At 46.5% G+C, this 16,940-nt stretch overlaps 1 protein-coding gene across 1 annotated transcript in view; it reads right to left on the reverse strand.

Annotated features, from left to right (window-relative positions):
- XYLT1 (xylosyltransferase 1) overlaps positions 1 to 16,940 on the reverse strand; it is a gene marked incomplete at both ends in the record, with an annotated part of 279,257 nt that overhangs the window by 16,421 nt on the left and 245,896 nt on the right. The window contains 3 exons of the mRNA XM_080912760.1: positions 1,204 to 1,466; positions 7,064 to 7,240; positions 10,240 to 10,456. Of these exons, the coding sequence (XP_080768886.1) occupies positions 1,204 to 1,466; positions 7,064 to 7,240; positions 10,240 to 10,456 (657 nt within the window). The remainder of the gene's footprint in view (positions 1 to 1,203; positions 1,467 to 7,063; positions 7,241 to 10,239; positions 10,457 to 16,940) is intronic.

Raw genomic sequence — 16,940 nt, forward strand, 5'->3', positions numbered from 1 at the left:
CACTCACACACACAGTGGGCTGCAAAGGTGGCTCAGTGGTAAGGTCTTACAAAATGCTCTTGTAGATGATGCTAGAGTTACCAGCATCCAGAATGGGTAGCTCAGACCTTCCTGTAGCTCCAGCTATAGGACACCCGATGCTTTCTTCTGACCTCCTCGGCTATCCATGTTCTCACACACCTACCTCCATACCCACACAAAGTCATATGTGCATACTCATACACACACTTTTTTTTTAATGTGGAAGAAAACGAGGTGATAGATGGTGGAAGAGGGTGCCTGACATTGGTCTGTGGGCTCCATAGTTACATGAAAGTGCACACATGCATATAACACAACACACACACGTTTCTGACAGGGTGGAACTTGAAGCCCCTAATGATTGAGAAAGCTAGACTATGCAGTGATGGGACAGTTAATAAAGAGCCACAGTGAGACAGCGATGAGAGGGACAACTAACCAGTTACCATCTCAACCAGAAACCTCGCTGCTAACCATAGCTTAATGAGGGTCACTAGGGTCCCAGAATCATGTGTGCTTACCACGTAAAATGCTATTTAAATGAAGATGATAATACACACTTGAGAGGTGGCTGTGGGCACTTTCTTTTCATTATATATGAAGAAACTGAGAGTCGGAGGATCTGATTTTGCCCAAGGTCAGATATAATTGTGCACCTATGTGATCTTGGCATGTGAGAGCTGAGACTGGAGGATCACTGTGAGCTTAAGATCAGTATGTATGATACTGTTTACAAAAGAGAAAAACCAAGGAAAACAGGCCAATGGGAAAGAAAGAAAGAAAGAAAGAAAGAGAGAGAGAAAGAAAGAGAGAAAGGAAGGAAGGAAGAAGGAAGGAAGAAAGAAGGAAGGAAGGAGAAGGAAAGGAAAGAAGAAAGAAAGAAGAAAAAAGAATGAAAGAAAGAAGGAAGAAAAGAAAAAAGAATGAAAGAAGGAAGGAAGGAAGAAAGAACGAAAGAAAGGAGGAAAGAAAGGAAGGAGGGAGAGTACATGTAAGTAGCATAAGCAATGACTATGATTAAGGCCAACATCACAGCTTGTGTCCAGAGAATAAAGGTAAGATAAGGAGCAGAATGGTAGTTCTGAGTAGAGAGACTCATGTGGTGACCAGGATGAGTGGGGTGAGGAGCGTGTGACATTAGCACCTTGTTCTGCCTGGGACCCAGCTCAGCACGTGGCTCACCTGCAGCTGTTCTCCCCATCCGTGTGTAGAGACGACTCAGCCCTTCGAAGACCCAGGCGGATGAAGGAATGGTACAGGGTGAGGGCCACATCACTGAGGCTGTGGATACCATCTGGTTCATCATAGACATTTTCCCAGTAGGAGCGGAGGCCCGGGGTGCCCGCAGGATAGTTTCCATACAGGTAAGAGTCCAGCTGCCCAATGATTTCCTGGTTCACTATGGCTTCGAACTTTCGGGCAAAGAAGGTGGGCCGGGCTGTCTGCTGTGCTCAGGAGAGAAAAAAAAAATCCTAAGTTTTATGATCAAGCGATGGGGCTATTGTCCTTCTATATCCTGTAAGGAGAGGCAAGCCACCGCAGTAAACCTGCCAGCTTCAAACTCCAGCCCGGGAACTCCGTGACCTGTTTTCAACTTTATCCTCTACAAAATGGGTCACACTGAGAATGGATGACGTTAGTATCTCTAAGGCATCAAAGCAGGGTGGCATTTAGGAAGCACCACTCGAATGACCCTGAAATAAATTGAACCGTGGGTGTTCAATGCTAGCGTTGGCTCCCAGCTTTTTAGTGAAGGTCACAGACGAGCATCCCGGGATGGATGTAGTTTCCTTGGCTGGGGGAATGCTTTAGAATCAAGTTCACTGGCAATGTTTACAGGGTGGACGAGTCTTGGAAACAGTTCTTGGCTTCCTTTTAAATAGTGGCTGCTGGGGGAAACCCGGGTCACATTCTGAGGTGGCAATGGTAGGTAAACAGAAATGGGAGCCCATCCGTTTGGACAGAACATGGGTTCTTCTTCCTGCCATTGCCCTAGTGTCTCCTAGCATCTTAGCTGATTGGTGGGCTCACAAGGGACACTCCGTGGGGGACACTTCATATGCTCCAGAAGCTGGGAGTATGGCACTCTGCACTCGATAGCTTTCCAAGTGGCTCCAAAGAGCGCAGTCACTCACATGGGACTCCACCTTGTTTATGACCTTTCTTTTGTCTCAATATTATCCTTCATCTCAGTTAATCTGGAATTTTAGGGCTACAGAGCTGCTAGATAACCCTTTTGTAACAGAAATAAAAAGTTCCCTTCAACCAGCAGCTGTTTCCTTACTGCCAACAAGACTCCATACAACCTTTCCCAGGGCAAGGATTGGTGTGGTCTGAGTAAGACTTCCAACATGCAAACCCATGACTCTTGACTTTTCTTCACTCACTCAACAACTTTGGGGGTGATGTTCAGAAATGTAAATCCCAAATGAAGCTCCCGGTTGATTTTGTTTGCCGTGTGAAATGAGAACTCGTGGAAGCAGGTCCAGAGGGAAAAGGATTTGTCCACAGATAGATAGCAGATCGGTGGCTGATCCAGGGTAAAGACTTAGGGTTGCAAGTCAAAGAGATGATAGATGTTGACTAGGGGAGACAAGGTCAGCTAGGGCAGTGTTTGGTTTGCATGCATAAGCACCTGCGTTGGATCTCTGGACCCATGTAAAAGTGCTGGGCAAACAAAGTGTGCCTGGGACCCCAGGACTGTAGAGGCGGAGACGGGTAGATTCTTGGGGATTGCTGGCCAGCCAGCATAGCCAAATCTGTGAATTCTGGGTTTACTGAGAGACCCTGCTTCATGGAGATTATTGTTAAAACCCCTCCCCGAGGGAGATTTAAATAATGTCCATTCCTTCGTCATAAGACCTCAGTGTCAAACCAAAGTTTAGTTAAAGCAATGCTCACTCACCCTGGGCAACCAATGAGTTTATTAGGCTTCCTTACAGAGCGCGGTGGGGCCCATAGGCAAGTGTGTGGATGAGCATAGAGCACCGAGATCTGCACCAAGCAGAGATGATGGCTCCAGAGCTGCCCAGACGGAGCTTCTTCCTGATAAACTTCCCTGGCCAGTACACTCTATCCCCTTCCTGAGAACCCCGGGGCCAAAAGCAATTAGGATGGGACAGCAGGCTAGACAGTGAGGTGGGAGTTCAATTATGCTGCTGACCCCTGTGCGGTCATGTCCACAGTCCACAGGCTACACCATGTTGGATGTCTGCAAGTAGGTTTAGTTGATCTCAGGAAGATGGAGGCTGTTTTGTCTAGAGGACTGCGTTCTGCAGCAGACTGTCCAGAGAAATAATAGATGAGAGGTCCCTCTCTCCTTCTCTCCCTCTCTCCCCTCCTCTCTGTCTCGCTCTCTGTCTCTGTGTCTCTCTGCCTCTCTCTTTCTCACACACACACACACCCCACATACACACATGCAAGCACACCCACGCATTCATGCACACAATGCACAGATTAAAAAAAAAAAAACAATAAAACGTGAAGCACCTGCCATCTGTAAGCATTATGCCATTTCTAAGTCAGGGCTTCACAAACATCTTCAGAGGAGGGCCCAACAGTAAATATGTAAAGCACTGAATCGTCTCAACTCTGAAGCAAGGATATATCCAGAGGCAAAATAGGAAATGAGCTATGGTGGCTGTGTTCCAACAGAGCTTCATTTGTAACAGTAGGCTGGGCTGCTCTGGTCAGGGAGCTGGGCTGACCCCATGGCCCAGGACTGTACAGAGATAAAGCTCTGCTCCGTCCCTTAAGGACAACTGTTGCTGCGGATCAGACACTGTCGGCCCTTCTGAGGACTAATAGCTGCAGCGCAGACACCAACCTAAGCCTCTGGCATCTCTGCCAGGCAGGGCTGCCACTTCCCTTCTGCAGACGAGGACATCTGACTCTCAGAGGAAATCCACACTCAGAAAATGCTCACACCCTAACACTTGCACCAAATCCTACAGCTCCAAACCCTAAGCTCTTCCTACCACATGTCTCTAGTGAGTGAGCAGGAAGCCCGTCAGAGAGAAACATCCTGAAGTCGTGTGGAACACTCTATCCCCTTCACTTCTTGAGCCCCGGGGTGTCTGTCTGGAGAGGGGTTGTACAGCCATAGGAAGTCAGCCCCCCTTGAGTCTGCGGCCTCTGCTACCTCCTAGGTGTACTTCTCTTTAGGTGTGTCGTCCAGCTGCTCCAGCCTCAATTTCCCTGCCTTTGAAATAGGTACAGGCATCAGTTACTTGCAGGCGTTCTCCATTGCTGTTAAGGGATCCACCATTGTCACTTAATTTGGCTATCGGGTTCCCTATTGACCTACAGGTTGTCATTTCCTAGGTTCAGATAATCTGCTTCATTGGCAAGATGGCTTCCACCTGCATTTGCTATTCTCTGATCATGGAATAATCTTTTAGAAGTATACACTTCTTTTTGGAGAATTTATTTGTATGCTTCTGTGTGTGTGTGTGTATGTGTGTGTGTGTGTGTGTGTGTGTGAGAGAGAGAGAGAGAGAGAGAGAGAGAGAGAGAGAGAGAGAGAGAGAGAGAGAGAGAATATGCCACATGCATATGGATTCCCAAAGAGGCCAGAACATGGTGTTGGATCCCATGAAGCTGAAGTTACAGCTGGATGTGAGCCATTTGACTTAGTGTTGAGAACTAAACTTGGGTCCTCCAGAAGAGCAGGAAGCATTCTTAATGCCAAGCCATCACTCTAGCCCCAGGGGTATGAGTCTATTTTTATCATTCACTTCCTCGGAGTTCTTTGGAAAAAGAACTTCTCTTCTTTTTGCTTCTTCAGTTTCATGAGTCTAGATGCTGAAGGATAGCCTTGATCTTTACTTATTGCCACAGAACGCTGTGTGCACACACTTCACTGTGTAAGTTAGCTTGGCTTCATCGGAGACCATGATGTCCCCCAGGGTGTTGGGGCTGGCATACAGATGACACATCCAGGAACACTCTCAGGGGAGCAACACCCCCAAGAATCAGCATACCAAGGCTCTGGGCTGCTATCTCTAATTGCTGAAGGTCTGCAGCAAGGGTAGGGATCTCCCTAGACAGAGGCATGGGTCACTTTTCTTCTTTTAGCTAGATGAGGCATTTTCCCTTTGCAGCTTTCTTTCTCTGTGCATCTTTTCTGCAGAGTGGAGAGTCCCAAACCACCCAAGTCTATGTTTAAGTTAATATGGGCCCGAGGGTCCCCTGGCAGCTCTCAGTGCCCCACCAAATATGGGCAGATAAAGATGCTAAGTGGGGACATTGGGAAGTAGAGATGATAACATAAAAATGGCTGCTTATTTTATGTCCAGAGAAGCACAGAACAAGTGGAGACTAATGGTAAAATTTTCACATGTCCATCTGTTCTTAGCCCTAACAAATTTCTTAGCTTCATGGCTATCAAAAAGAGATTTGAATTCCTTTGTGGGTTCAGCTTCCCCACCTACAGAGCAACCCAGCAAAGCCAATAATCAAAGAGGCTCAGGCCCATGGCTGGTAAAGAGTAGATCCAACAGGACAGAATGGAGACCTTCTATACAGTCCCTGCTTGATGCTGACTTGTAGCTGAGGAGGAGGCCGAGGCTCTGCATCTTGGACAAAGCTCCTGGTAATGGAGATACCTCACGTGCCAGGCAATGTTCCATTGGACAAGGTTAAGAGACCCGAAGCTCCACAGAGGCAATTTTGACTCTATGCCACCATAGCAAGGACATCCTGTAGTATCATCAACTTGTGATGCTGCTCTTGACATCTTTCTGAGAAGCAAAATGTCATCTCCCTATGATGACTATAGTAACCCCCAACTGATCTGTTTAAGCATGTTATGGGATCTTGTTCCAATTCTTCTAGAGAAAAGGAAGAAACTCATAGCCCTGCCCCTTTCAGGTACCACACTGTCCTGGGAGCATGCAGAGTGAGGAGAGAATCCATCTACAGCAGAACCTGGGAGCCAAGGCACCCTCAAGGCTTGTGGCAAGCAGGTGAGCATTTCCTTCCTGCACCTTCACACCGTTCAGAACAATACAGCGAAAGGCTATTAAGAGGCATTTACCTAGTATTACTCCTTCAAGTGTATAGGTCACGGTAGTCTCCCAACCTGGACACTCCTCAGGATATTCCAAACTACACTTTGGACATACAATGATATTCTGCACTTTGATGGAGACCAGTGATTTCCAAGAAGGGGCAAGTTTGAACCTAGGTCACATTTTTGGGATGCTATGAGATACCTTTGACAGTTGATGGGTGCAACCACCATCTTGTGGATGAAGACTGCAGAGGATGATCCCTAGCAACACAGTGACCCAGTCACAATGTCACAATGGTAAAAAGTCCCTGCCCTCAACATATTCAAGCACATGCCCAGAAAGATGTTTTTAACAAATATTCCAGGGGATTGTGACTGAGAGGCAATGTAGAGATACAAGAATGGCATTAGAAATGGGCACCTCGAGTTACATCATTATCTTTTATTGAATGCTGCACGTGCACATATGTGTGCAGGTATGAACAGCTGTGCATGTGTATATGGAGCTTGGGAGAAGATATTTCGTATCCCTCCTACCCTCACTGGGGCTCCATGCCTTGAGACAGGCGTTTCACTGAACCTGCAGCTACTCCACTGGCCACCACACCTCATGACTTCCTGTCTCTCTATTCCACAGCACTGTGGTTAAAGATATATAACCATTGATGGCTTCTACTGTGGGTGCTGTGAATCCAAATCAGACCTTGTGCTTGTGGTGCAGGTCTCAGTGTTCCCCCACTGAGCCATGCGTGTGCTCATGAACAAAGTTTTGGAACCTTCTGCACCTCGGTTTCTTCATCACTAAGATGGAAGGATCATAATAACAGCAACACACATAGAGCAGGACTATTGGGGGGGGGGTTAATGAGCCAATCTGGGGAGGATGGTTCAGCCACTCATCATGGGATATATGCTTGCTAACTCTGGTTATAGCTAGATTGGGCAGTGAGTAAAAGATGGCCTATAGGTCTGGCCTTTAAAGGCTTGCAGTAGCCTTCTGGGATGGTGCGGTGGGACAAACAGGCTCACCTGGAAGCGATGGAAGTCTTGAGGCTTGAAGTCATTGGGAGAGCAGCCACACCAGTCCACAATGTGCTTGTACTGGCACTTGCAGCCCAGCTTGCGGTTCCAATTGGTGATTCGCAGGTTGTTATCCACCATGGTGTCACAGTGGGGGCTATTCTCTAGGACCGTGTGGAAAAAGGACTGCAGGGGGGAGGACAAAAGTTACTGAGAATCCAATAAGACAACCAAGTATGTCAGACTGGTGCGCATCCTTCCTGAGAACTATCAAGCGCAAAGGGCTCCTCAGGGCACTAATATTAAGACTCTCAGTGGGCATGTGGTGTCAACTGCTAGGCCAGTCCACCTCAGGGTACAGATGTCTGTTTAATTCTCACTGGCTAATTCTACCTGCAAATCCATTGCCTCGAACATTCCTTCAGTAGTGCCTAGAATCCAATATGAAGATCTCTTCCCAGTATCACCCAGGACATCTGCTGTCTTTTTAAGCAATGGGAAGATTTTCTGAGGATGTGTCAATAAATGGGTACCAGTGGCAAATATGGGTGACAGCTTCCCTAGGAAACAAAGGGGTGCAAGGGCTCTTCCTTACAAAGAACGAGACTGGGAACCAACAGGTCAGGTTTGAAATAGATTTGTAACAATGTCTAATGAGCTGGGATTTCACTTCTGGGTGAGAAAGGCTTGACTCATGGGTTTATCCATACAGTGGAACTATGGTGCAGGGAAGGGCAGGGTGACGAACCAAGGATGCTCACTTTCACCACAATACAAGGAGAGGTGGATGGAAGAGATGTTGCTGTTGGTAGCGAAAGTACCAGGAGCTACTGCACTAAGGAAGTGTGGCTAGAATGGGAGTTGGGTGTGTGCTTGGTGTCCAGTGCCTGTTCAGGAGCCCTTGAGCTCACAGTACTGAAGGGTTGTTTCCTGTCCATGGTACTGAACCAGGAGCCCATATAACACAAGGTGGGCTGGCTGCATGTTTTCTGTGGTAATGAACTAATGAACCAGGACTCATGGTCATTTCCTAATTGATGGACTCTTATCCAATTATTCCAAGAACTCTGATAGAAAGGTAATGCTGGGAGGGAAAAGGACAGAGAGGAGACACAATGCTTGGATAGAGCCACGGTGATACTAACGGAGAGAAGAGAAAGAGAGATTTCTGTTTCAACACTATTTTATAACAATCTCTGCCAACCAGAGAATATATTTTCTTCTGGGCTCTGGTCCCCCTGGGGAAGCTGTTGGTGGATATGTGTCTGACTGGCAGATTTATGGACACAGCCTTTAGATTTCTTCTAAGCCCTGGAGTTGTCTAGGAAAGAACAAGCAGACAGACAGCACCATGGAGGAAGAGGGTCTGACTGAGACCCTAGGGACTGGTGCTGAGGCAGGGGTTTTAGAACCAGAGGCAGGGGTGGGGAAGTGAGTGTGCTCAGAGCATTGGGTACCTATGGTGTGGCTGGTATGCTGCCTTTAGAACTCCTGGAGGCTCTCTTCTGAATGGGTGGATGGGCAGAATGAAGCACCACCTGCCACTCAAAGCCACTCACTTGCCTTCCTGTGATGCTAATGACATTGGCAGGGGACCTGGATTTAAACTTGAATTGTCTACAAGCTCACAGAGGCACCTCTCTTCCATCAAGCAGAGGGGGAAAAGTACCCAATTACCAGTTGCCCTGTGTCCTTTATAACGATGCAGAAATTCTGGGCAAGATAATGGATGAAGAGGTTATCAGAATGGAGAGAAAAGGTGATTTTCACTGAAATAGGATTAAAAGCTGATGACTTAATATGCGCTCAGAATAGCAAAATCAGGCTCTGGGAGGCTGGACTTCTCACAGTGAGCTATGTGGACAGCCAGCCCTCTCAGAAGTTGGCCCCTGGATTGATAATTCATGAGAACCATCCACAGAGATGTATGGTCTGTTCCGGGCTGTGTGAGCAGAGCTTGAGGCCCAGCAGGGGTGAAAGCAGAGAACCACACAGGAGCAATGCCACAGGCTCTGTGAGAACAAACACTGGCTTTCCTGAGGTTAGAAGTCAGGATAAAATTGGGCTGGAGGTCAGGAAGATGAAGCCAGAAGCTCTCAGCTCAGATCTGAAAGAAGGTGGCATCTAGCATGTGACCAGTAGCAAATCAAGATGTGCCAGGCTGTTTCAGAATAGTCAGAAGCCTTATGCAATGAGGACTGCACCTTGATGTCACAGAAGATGCAGGGGCTTGCTCAGTAGGTTCCACAGGAAGGACAGAGCCATGATGGTTGGCAATGAAGAGGGCCAGTCAAAGAGATGGCTGTCTCAGAGCAATTTTGGATTAGTTGTGTGTGTGTGTGTGTGTGTGTGTGAGTGTGTGTGAGTGTGTATGAGTGTGCATGTGTGTGTGTGAGTGTGCATGTGTGTGTATGAGTGTGCATGTGTGTGTGAATGTGTATGAGTGTGCATGTGTGTGTATGAGTGTGCATGTGTGTATGAGTGTGCATGTGTGTGTGTGAGTGTGCATGTGTGTATGAGTGTGCATGTGTGTGTGAATGTGTATGAGTGTGCATGTGTGTGTATGAGTGTGCATGTGTGTGTGCATGTGTGTGTGAGTGTGTATGTGTGTGTATGAGTATGCATGTGTGTGTGAGTGTGCATGTGTGTGTGTGCAATGAAGACAGCACTATCAGGGAATGACAGGAGCGACAGAACTGTATTCAAATGAGAAAAGGGATTGCTGGTGCTGAAACTGGTTATTACTTTACGGCATGATTGATGACTGGGAGGTGTGATGTAGCTGTGTCCTGCAGCTGTTAGCATGGGCTGCACAATTCCAGAGAGTGTCATCAACAGTCAGAGGGGCTGCAATTCTAACACACTTTTTTTTTTTTTTTTTGCTGCTGCAAATAGCAGCAACTTCCTTTTCTAGAAAAATCAGAATATTTTCAGCAGAACAGGGCTGCTTTTTTCCTGTACTTTGCACACACAGAGACCATGCAGACTGAGGGTAGCATCCTTGGCACTACATGTACATCAGGGTTCTCACTATGAGGTCAAGGTCTGCAGGGGTCTCCAGTACTGTCTGGTGGTTTGGAGGACAGTTGGTGGAGCCAGGGTCACACTACCAAACGTCCGCTCTATGCTAAGGCTATACCTAACTCTTGTCTCCTCTCCTGCCCTGGAGCTCTCCTGGGACTCACCTCAGCAGGGAGGAGGGTATAAGAGTAGAATTGCTTCATCTTGGTCACCAGGTCATCTGTGGAGAATGCCACATACTCTACAAACTTCCGGTTTAGCAGGAACCAATCAGAGCCGCCATCCACAGCAATGCCCTCTGGGATCCGCCGGTCCCCCAGGCGCCACATGTGTGTATCACACTCCAGGAAGAGACGGTCCAGGCCCTGCTTCCGTATAAACCTGGGTGAAACAAGTCAACTTGGGTAAATGAGGTCTTCCCAGAGCCTAAAGACAGTCTCCTGGAAGCCACCACACTTACTGAGCACTTCCTGTGTGCTCACCTGAGCTGGGGCTTTCATGCAGATCTACCTCTTGTTCCCCTTGAATGAGGCAGGGCATAGCACCTATAGGGCAGACATCACTATTGCTCTATTGGATAGAAGAACCACTGAGCACAGACAACCTCGTGCAGCTACACAGCAACTTCAGCCTCACTTCCACTTCTCTGGAAATCCCTCCCAATAGCCTTTTAGTGGTTGCTGTGGTAGTTTGATGAATGAATGCAGATCAAGGGTTCTTAGGATAGTGCTATGAAATACACACACACACACACACACACACACACACACATCAAATTCAGATTCCTGGATGCCTACATGTTGGGAACCTTCTGGGATGTAAGCTCCACATGTAAGCTTCTCTAAGGAAGAAGGAGGCATCTGGCACAATGCTTATCGCATGGTAGGTGTTCAGTGAAGGCTTCTGGAATAAACCGAAAGTTCAGGAAGAAACCTTGCTTATGGCTCTGCTATAAAAACCAGACCCAAATCATGATGCATTAGTATTAATGTGTGTAGCATTTATTTTATTTTAACTGGCAGGCAGGTACCCCACCACTGAGCTGTAGTCCCTGTTCATAGCTGTTTCTCAATTCACACATAATACACGGGTTTGTAAAATATTTTGAAAAAAATGACAAATTAGGATCTTTTGACTATTTCATTAGCTTATTAAGTGACAAGAGCTGGTGGCATTCTGGCAGGTCTAATAAGTGCTTTTGTGGGGTTAGAAGACATAGATTAGGAGGCATCCACACCAACTACAACATGATAGGAGAGTTTGTAATTCCTGGATGTGGCTAGTTCAGTGACCACTGATATTGGCACAGTTTGTTACGAACATGATCTCAGGCTATATTTGGTGGAAATAAATAAAGCCCCTTTGAGATCTTCCCACGCAAAAACAAAATTGATACCTTTGAGTTTTGTAATAGAACACACACGCGCACACACACACACACACACACACACACACACACACACACACACACACCTTGCTTAGGACTGTGCAGGGCATATGGAACAGAAGTAGAATTTCTTCTGTCTCTCTGTGTGTCTCTGCCTCTCTCTGCAGCAGGAAAATCAAAGATCCTTAGACAAGATCTAAGGGAGTGTGTATGTCAGGAATTTGCACAGAGCTATAAATAAGCTCTCTTTTTGAACTTCTAGTTCACTCCCAGTGAGTCTTTATTGAATACCTACTGTGTGCTAGGCACATTTCTAGGTGTTCATGGGGACCACGCATGAAGGAAAGGTGATGTCATTCTAATGAGCTGAGTATCTGTGGAAGCTTACATCCCAGAAGGCACCCAAAGCAGGAATCTTCCTGCTGTTTCAGCCTTCTGAGTCATGGACTGGTGCAGGAATCTGCATCTTTGAAGCTTTGGTTAGCAAACTCCAGTGAATCTTCTCCTTGTCAGGTCTGCAGCACCCCTGTGCCACATCAGGCTGACCCCATTTTCAAAGACACACAGAGGACTCATGTGCCAGCAGAATTCACCAGAACACCCAGGTGTGCAGAAGACCCAGGTGTCCAGTGTACTGGTCTTATTTTTTCTAATGAGTTTACGCATAAAGACTCATTCGTCCTGGGGAATCCAGTGGGAGCTGTTGGTTATAGCCACACTTTCCCTTCCACAGAAGCATGCTGGATGCTGAAATTAAGCCCCAAGCTTTAAAATATCAAATCCTTCCTTGACTCTGGCTAATAATAATCACACAATAGCATCCAGTGGGTGCACAGAACCATGCTATGCTAATTTCAGACAACTTACGTGAAAATTCATATGGAAACCATGCTATCAGAGAGATGTGTGAGGGGCCTATCAAATCCCCCTTCCATGGAACAGCATTTAAACTTCAGATTACATTATGTGCTAATAGCATCTTGTAATTTTAATGTGCTGTCCAGGGTCATAATACTCAAATGCAATATTCATGAACGAGTCATCTCCAAAATGAAATGCTCATGACCTTAGGGGACTGGGTTCCATGTTTACTGCCATTTCAAACAGGATAAGCCAAAAGTACACACTTTGTTAGGATGAGCAAATAAAGACAATCCATTCCTCAAGATTGGAAGAAGTTTCTCATGCCACAGGCACTACCGAGGACTCTGTTTTGTTTTGGAAGATGGCAGCAGCCGAGAGTCTGGGTATCAACCAGAGGAGCAGAGTCAACACTTTGAGTCAACTTGAAATATGAAGGGTGAATCTGGAAGATAACATAATTCTAAAGACACCCCCTCTTTATAGGTGTTTGCTCCTGGCTCCTCTCCCACGGGGGCCAAGCACTAGTTTGCATCTATGAGACTAATACTGGACAGAAGGGACTAAGGATGTTCTCTCCATTCTCCTAGCTTTACTTCTCATTGCCATGGTTACTCTGAGGCATCTGGGCAACAGGTGGTGCCATAGCAACACAGGCACTGTGAAGAGCTAGGTACTAATCCTGGTTCAGCACATCTCTATCTCCACAACCCCACAATAGGAGTTCCAACAGCCTCCCAAATCAGTTGCCCCAGCAAGGGCTTTGCAAAGAAAGCATTTGGTAAGTACTAGGCACCAAGAAAGGAGCAGGAACAACCATCAGTGGATTCTTCCCTAAGCGACCCCCCTCTCCTGTTCCCAGCACCCTGAATCATTTTCAGCCTTTAGTGTTATTAGCTGCATCTTTTTTCTCATATGCAAGGTCCTCATTTGTCACCTGTTTCTGCTCACAGGGTGTAAGTCTCAAGAAAGCAGAGATGTTTGTCTTCTGGTTCTCTGCTGTAACCTCTAGAACAATGCATTTCATATGCCAAGTACTTGGCAAATGCTTACTCAAGGGATGAATGAATGGCAAAAAAGGTAGGAGCCGCAATCATTGGACAGTCAGGAACTCACAGAAAGGACACGACCAGGCACCCAACCAATGGCTCTAACATCTGACAGGTAGCAGATGTGTTAGAGGAATAGACTCTCTGAATGGCTGAGTAATTTCAGTCAGGCTTGGAAATCCCAGCACTTGGGAAAGTGAGGCAAGGGGCTTGCCTTGAACTTGAGATCAGCTCAGCCTTTACAATGAACACCAAGCTAGCTAGAGCTACACAGCATGAACTTGCCTCAAAAAAAGCAAAGCCAAGAAAGGTTAAGTAACTTCCAAAAGTAATAAAGCCAGAGGTCTTGAACTGGACTCCAACGCAAGCTCTTAATGTCTTTGCCATTCTTTGCTGCTTCAGCTGATCTGGGCCCCTCTGAAAGGGGTAGAAATGAAGGATCTGAGCAGTTCCACTGTCTTAAACAGACAATGTCCAAGAAAACGAGTCTCATTTTGCTTTGAAGAGAGGTTTTCTTGCACCCCCCCCATTCAGACTTGCACCTTCAGGGTGGGCTTCCTGAATATCAAATAGAAACTCTTGCATTCAGTTTTCCTTCCTCGGTTCTGAGAAATGTGTTGCTTTTTACTTTTACTTTTAATATAGGACCAAGTCTTAGCCAAATAGGTTCCCCTGGGACCCAAGGGACAACTAGAGAAGGAATGGGAGACCTGATTAATTCAGAGGTGACTAAATGACCGTGAGGAGAAGAGATCAGTGAAGAAGAGCCCCAAGATATCCTCAGAGCCAACATAGTTCCTCCAGTCTGCTTCTTCCTTGACCGCCTGCTTGGCATAAGCACCAAATATGGGGCTTTCCCAGGATTTTCCTGCAAGTTCTAAAACATGTAGGCAGCCCCTCCACGCCTACAATGTGTCCGAAGAAGCCTCAGCAGTTCAGTTAGATAATCAATCCTGAGCAAGACAAAGAGAAAAGCAACCGAGACTCAGAGGATGGACGATGCTCCAGAGTCACGCTCATGTGCAAACAAACCTGTTCCACACTCTCCCTGGCTAGCACTAGTCAATGGCCCCCTGTAGGAAAACACAAACTGGCCATTTTACTTAAAACATAAAGCCAGAAGTTGAGCCAGGGTTTAGTTGGTAAAGCACTTGTCGTATAAGAAAACGAGGAACCAAGTTCCATCTCTAGAACACTCGGAAAAAGCCAAGTGTGGTGGTGCACACTTGCAACCCTAGTGCTCAGAGGCAGAGGAAGGGAGATCCCTGATCTCTCTGTTCAGTCAGCCCTGCCTAACCAGTGAATTCTAGGCCACTGTGGTGTTATCTTCTGAGAAACATCTGAGGTTGACCTCTGACCTCCACATGAACACACATACACACACACACGCATACACACACACACACACACACACACACACACACACACACACCACACCACACCACTCTTCATATGCACACATGTGACATCTCACATACCAATATACAAATAAGAGTAGATCACGGCATCCCACAAACTGCAATCAGACAACGATCCGACATGCTCAGACATCACAGCTACATAACAGAGGGGAGCCAGGCAGCCAAGATCCTTGGTCTAAGTTCTAAGTCTGGAGCTCACTCCATACTCCATCAACCAAGTGCTGCTTCATTATCTCAGCTGGAAAAAAAGGGACCACAGCAATGCTTGCCTCAAAGAGTTAGTATGACAGCGTTTTAAGGATCATAGTAAGGGGGTGAGCTTAATGCAGCACTAGACATACAGGCCACACTCCAAACATTTGGGGTGTTAAAGTTTTCCTTTGTCTAAATTGGCATTTTTAATGTCTCTGTCTCCCCTTCCCCCCCATCCACACATTTAATAGAAAAGTATGTAGTGTATGTCAAGAGGTTAAAAACCCCCATGCTGAAAAGCAATGGTATTTCAGCACCAAGGACAACACCCAGGCTTCACTAGTCAACCATTCAGTCTATTAATTATTCACATTACAACGTGAGCAGGGTTCCCATTTGGACTCCAGTTCATGCAGTTATTTTGTGCTAATGGTTGTGATGGTAGATATGACAAGTGTCATACCTGTCCTTCTAGGTGTCTCCTCCAAATACAACTCAATACAATCTCTTCCTATCATCAGGAGTTGACCAGGAGTTGGCCTAGGTTCTGATATGGGCACGCTCCAGAATTTCTAATGACCATCCGTCTCAGAGAATTGTCGTGGTTAAAGGGCCTGGGAGAGTCATAATTTTTTCAGCCCTAGAGAGCATCTTTGCTATTCCAGACCCTGGTCTCTGCTGAGACAAGGATCAAGAACATCATCTAATATCATCTTTGCCCTTTTCTCCCATGTACTGATGGCTACTGTTTGCTGAATATACACCACAGTCTAGGGGCTATGAACCCAGTATGATATGCTCTCTTATGTAGTCTTCACTAGGAGAGAGATGGGAGGGGCAGGAAAGAGAGAGTGTGTGTGAGCTCTCATGCAGTCTTCACTAGGAGATGGGGGTAGGAGGGGAAAGACTATTTCACATTGTCATGAATAAAAAAGCCAGAAAGGTCTGGGGCAGACAAATGGGAGGCCATGTATACACAGTCCTGTGCAGAGGGTAGGAGGTCCGGGTGAGCATGACACAAAGTTCTAAGGTAACATGGCTCCTGAAACTCATGGGACCCCCATGAGTGTGATAAATAACTGAATCAGGCATAGAAGAAATATAGGAATGCAATCTGCTTTCTCTACTAGAGATGCAATATTAATTATGTGCTCTCATCAGAGTACTGCGTGTTAGCCAGGGGAGGGAGCCCACCCTCTGCAGAAGCAAGATAGCACTAAAGGCACTCCAGATCTACCAGGAGGAGGCTCCTGGCTAGGCTCCCTGTGGACTTGCCAACTTTAGGTTAATCAGTTACCTGTTTGCACATCCAGTGGGATTTGAGCTGGGGAATTAATTCAGTGTCAGAGAAGGGAAATGCCTGCTGCTACTCAGAGGCATTCTGGTACCCAGGGTGGGAATGCTGCCTGCAGCAGGTGAGTCCAGACAGGAGAAGGAGGAGCTGCTTGTGCTGCTTCTGATCTGGAGCTGGATTTTCTCCCAGCCTTACACCTGCTTGTTCTTCCCACAGTGGGAAGACTCTGGGAGCTTTTCCGAGTGCCGGAGTCTGACACTTCTAAGATGTCTCTCCGTCATCATCCCCACTTACTTCCTATTCAGAGCAACTGTCCCAAGAGGCTATACATTAATTTACTTCCTTCTTTGTTTCTGCAGCACAGGAGATGGAACTCAGGGTCTTGTATGTGTCCCTGAGCTCTCTGCCACTGAGCACTTCTCTCTTATGTATCTTTATGTTTAAATATTTTTACATGTATTCATTTATTTTCCATGTGTATGTATGTATATACATATGTATGTATGGAAGGATGCATGCATGTTTGTATTTCTGTATTACATGCTATGCTAAACATGTGGAGGTCAAAAAACAATTTTCAGAAGCTGGTTCTTTTCTTCAAAAATGTGCGTGTTGGGGATTGAACTCAGGTCATTAAGCTCGACAGAAAGTACCTTTACCA

This window comes from Micromys minutus (genome assembly GCF_963924665.1).
Source record: "Micromys minutus genome assembly, chromosome: 2".
Taxonomy (NCBI): Eukaryota; Metazoa; Chordata; class Mammalia; order Rodentia; family Muridae; genus Micromys; species Micromys minutus.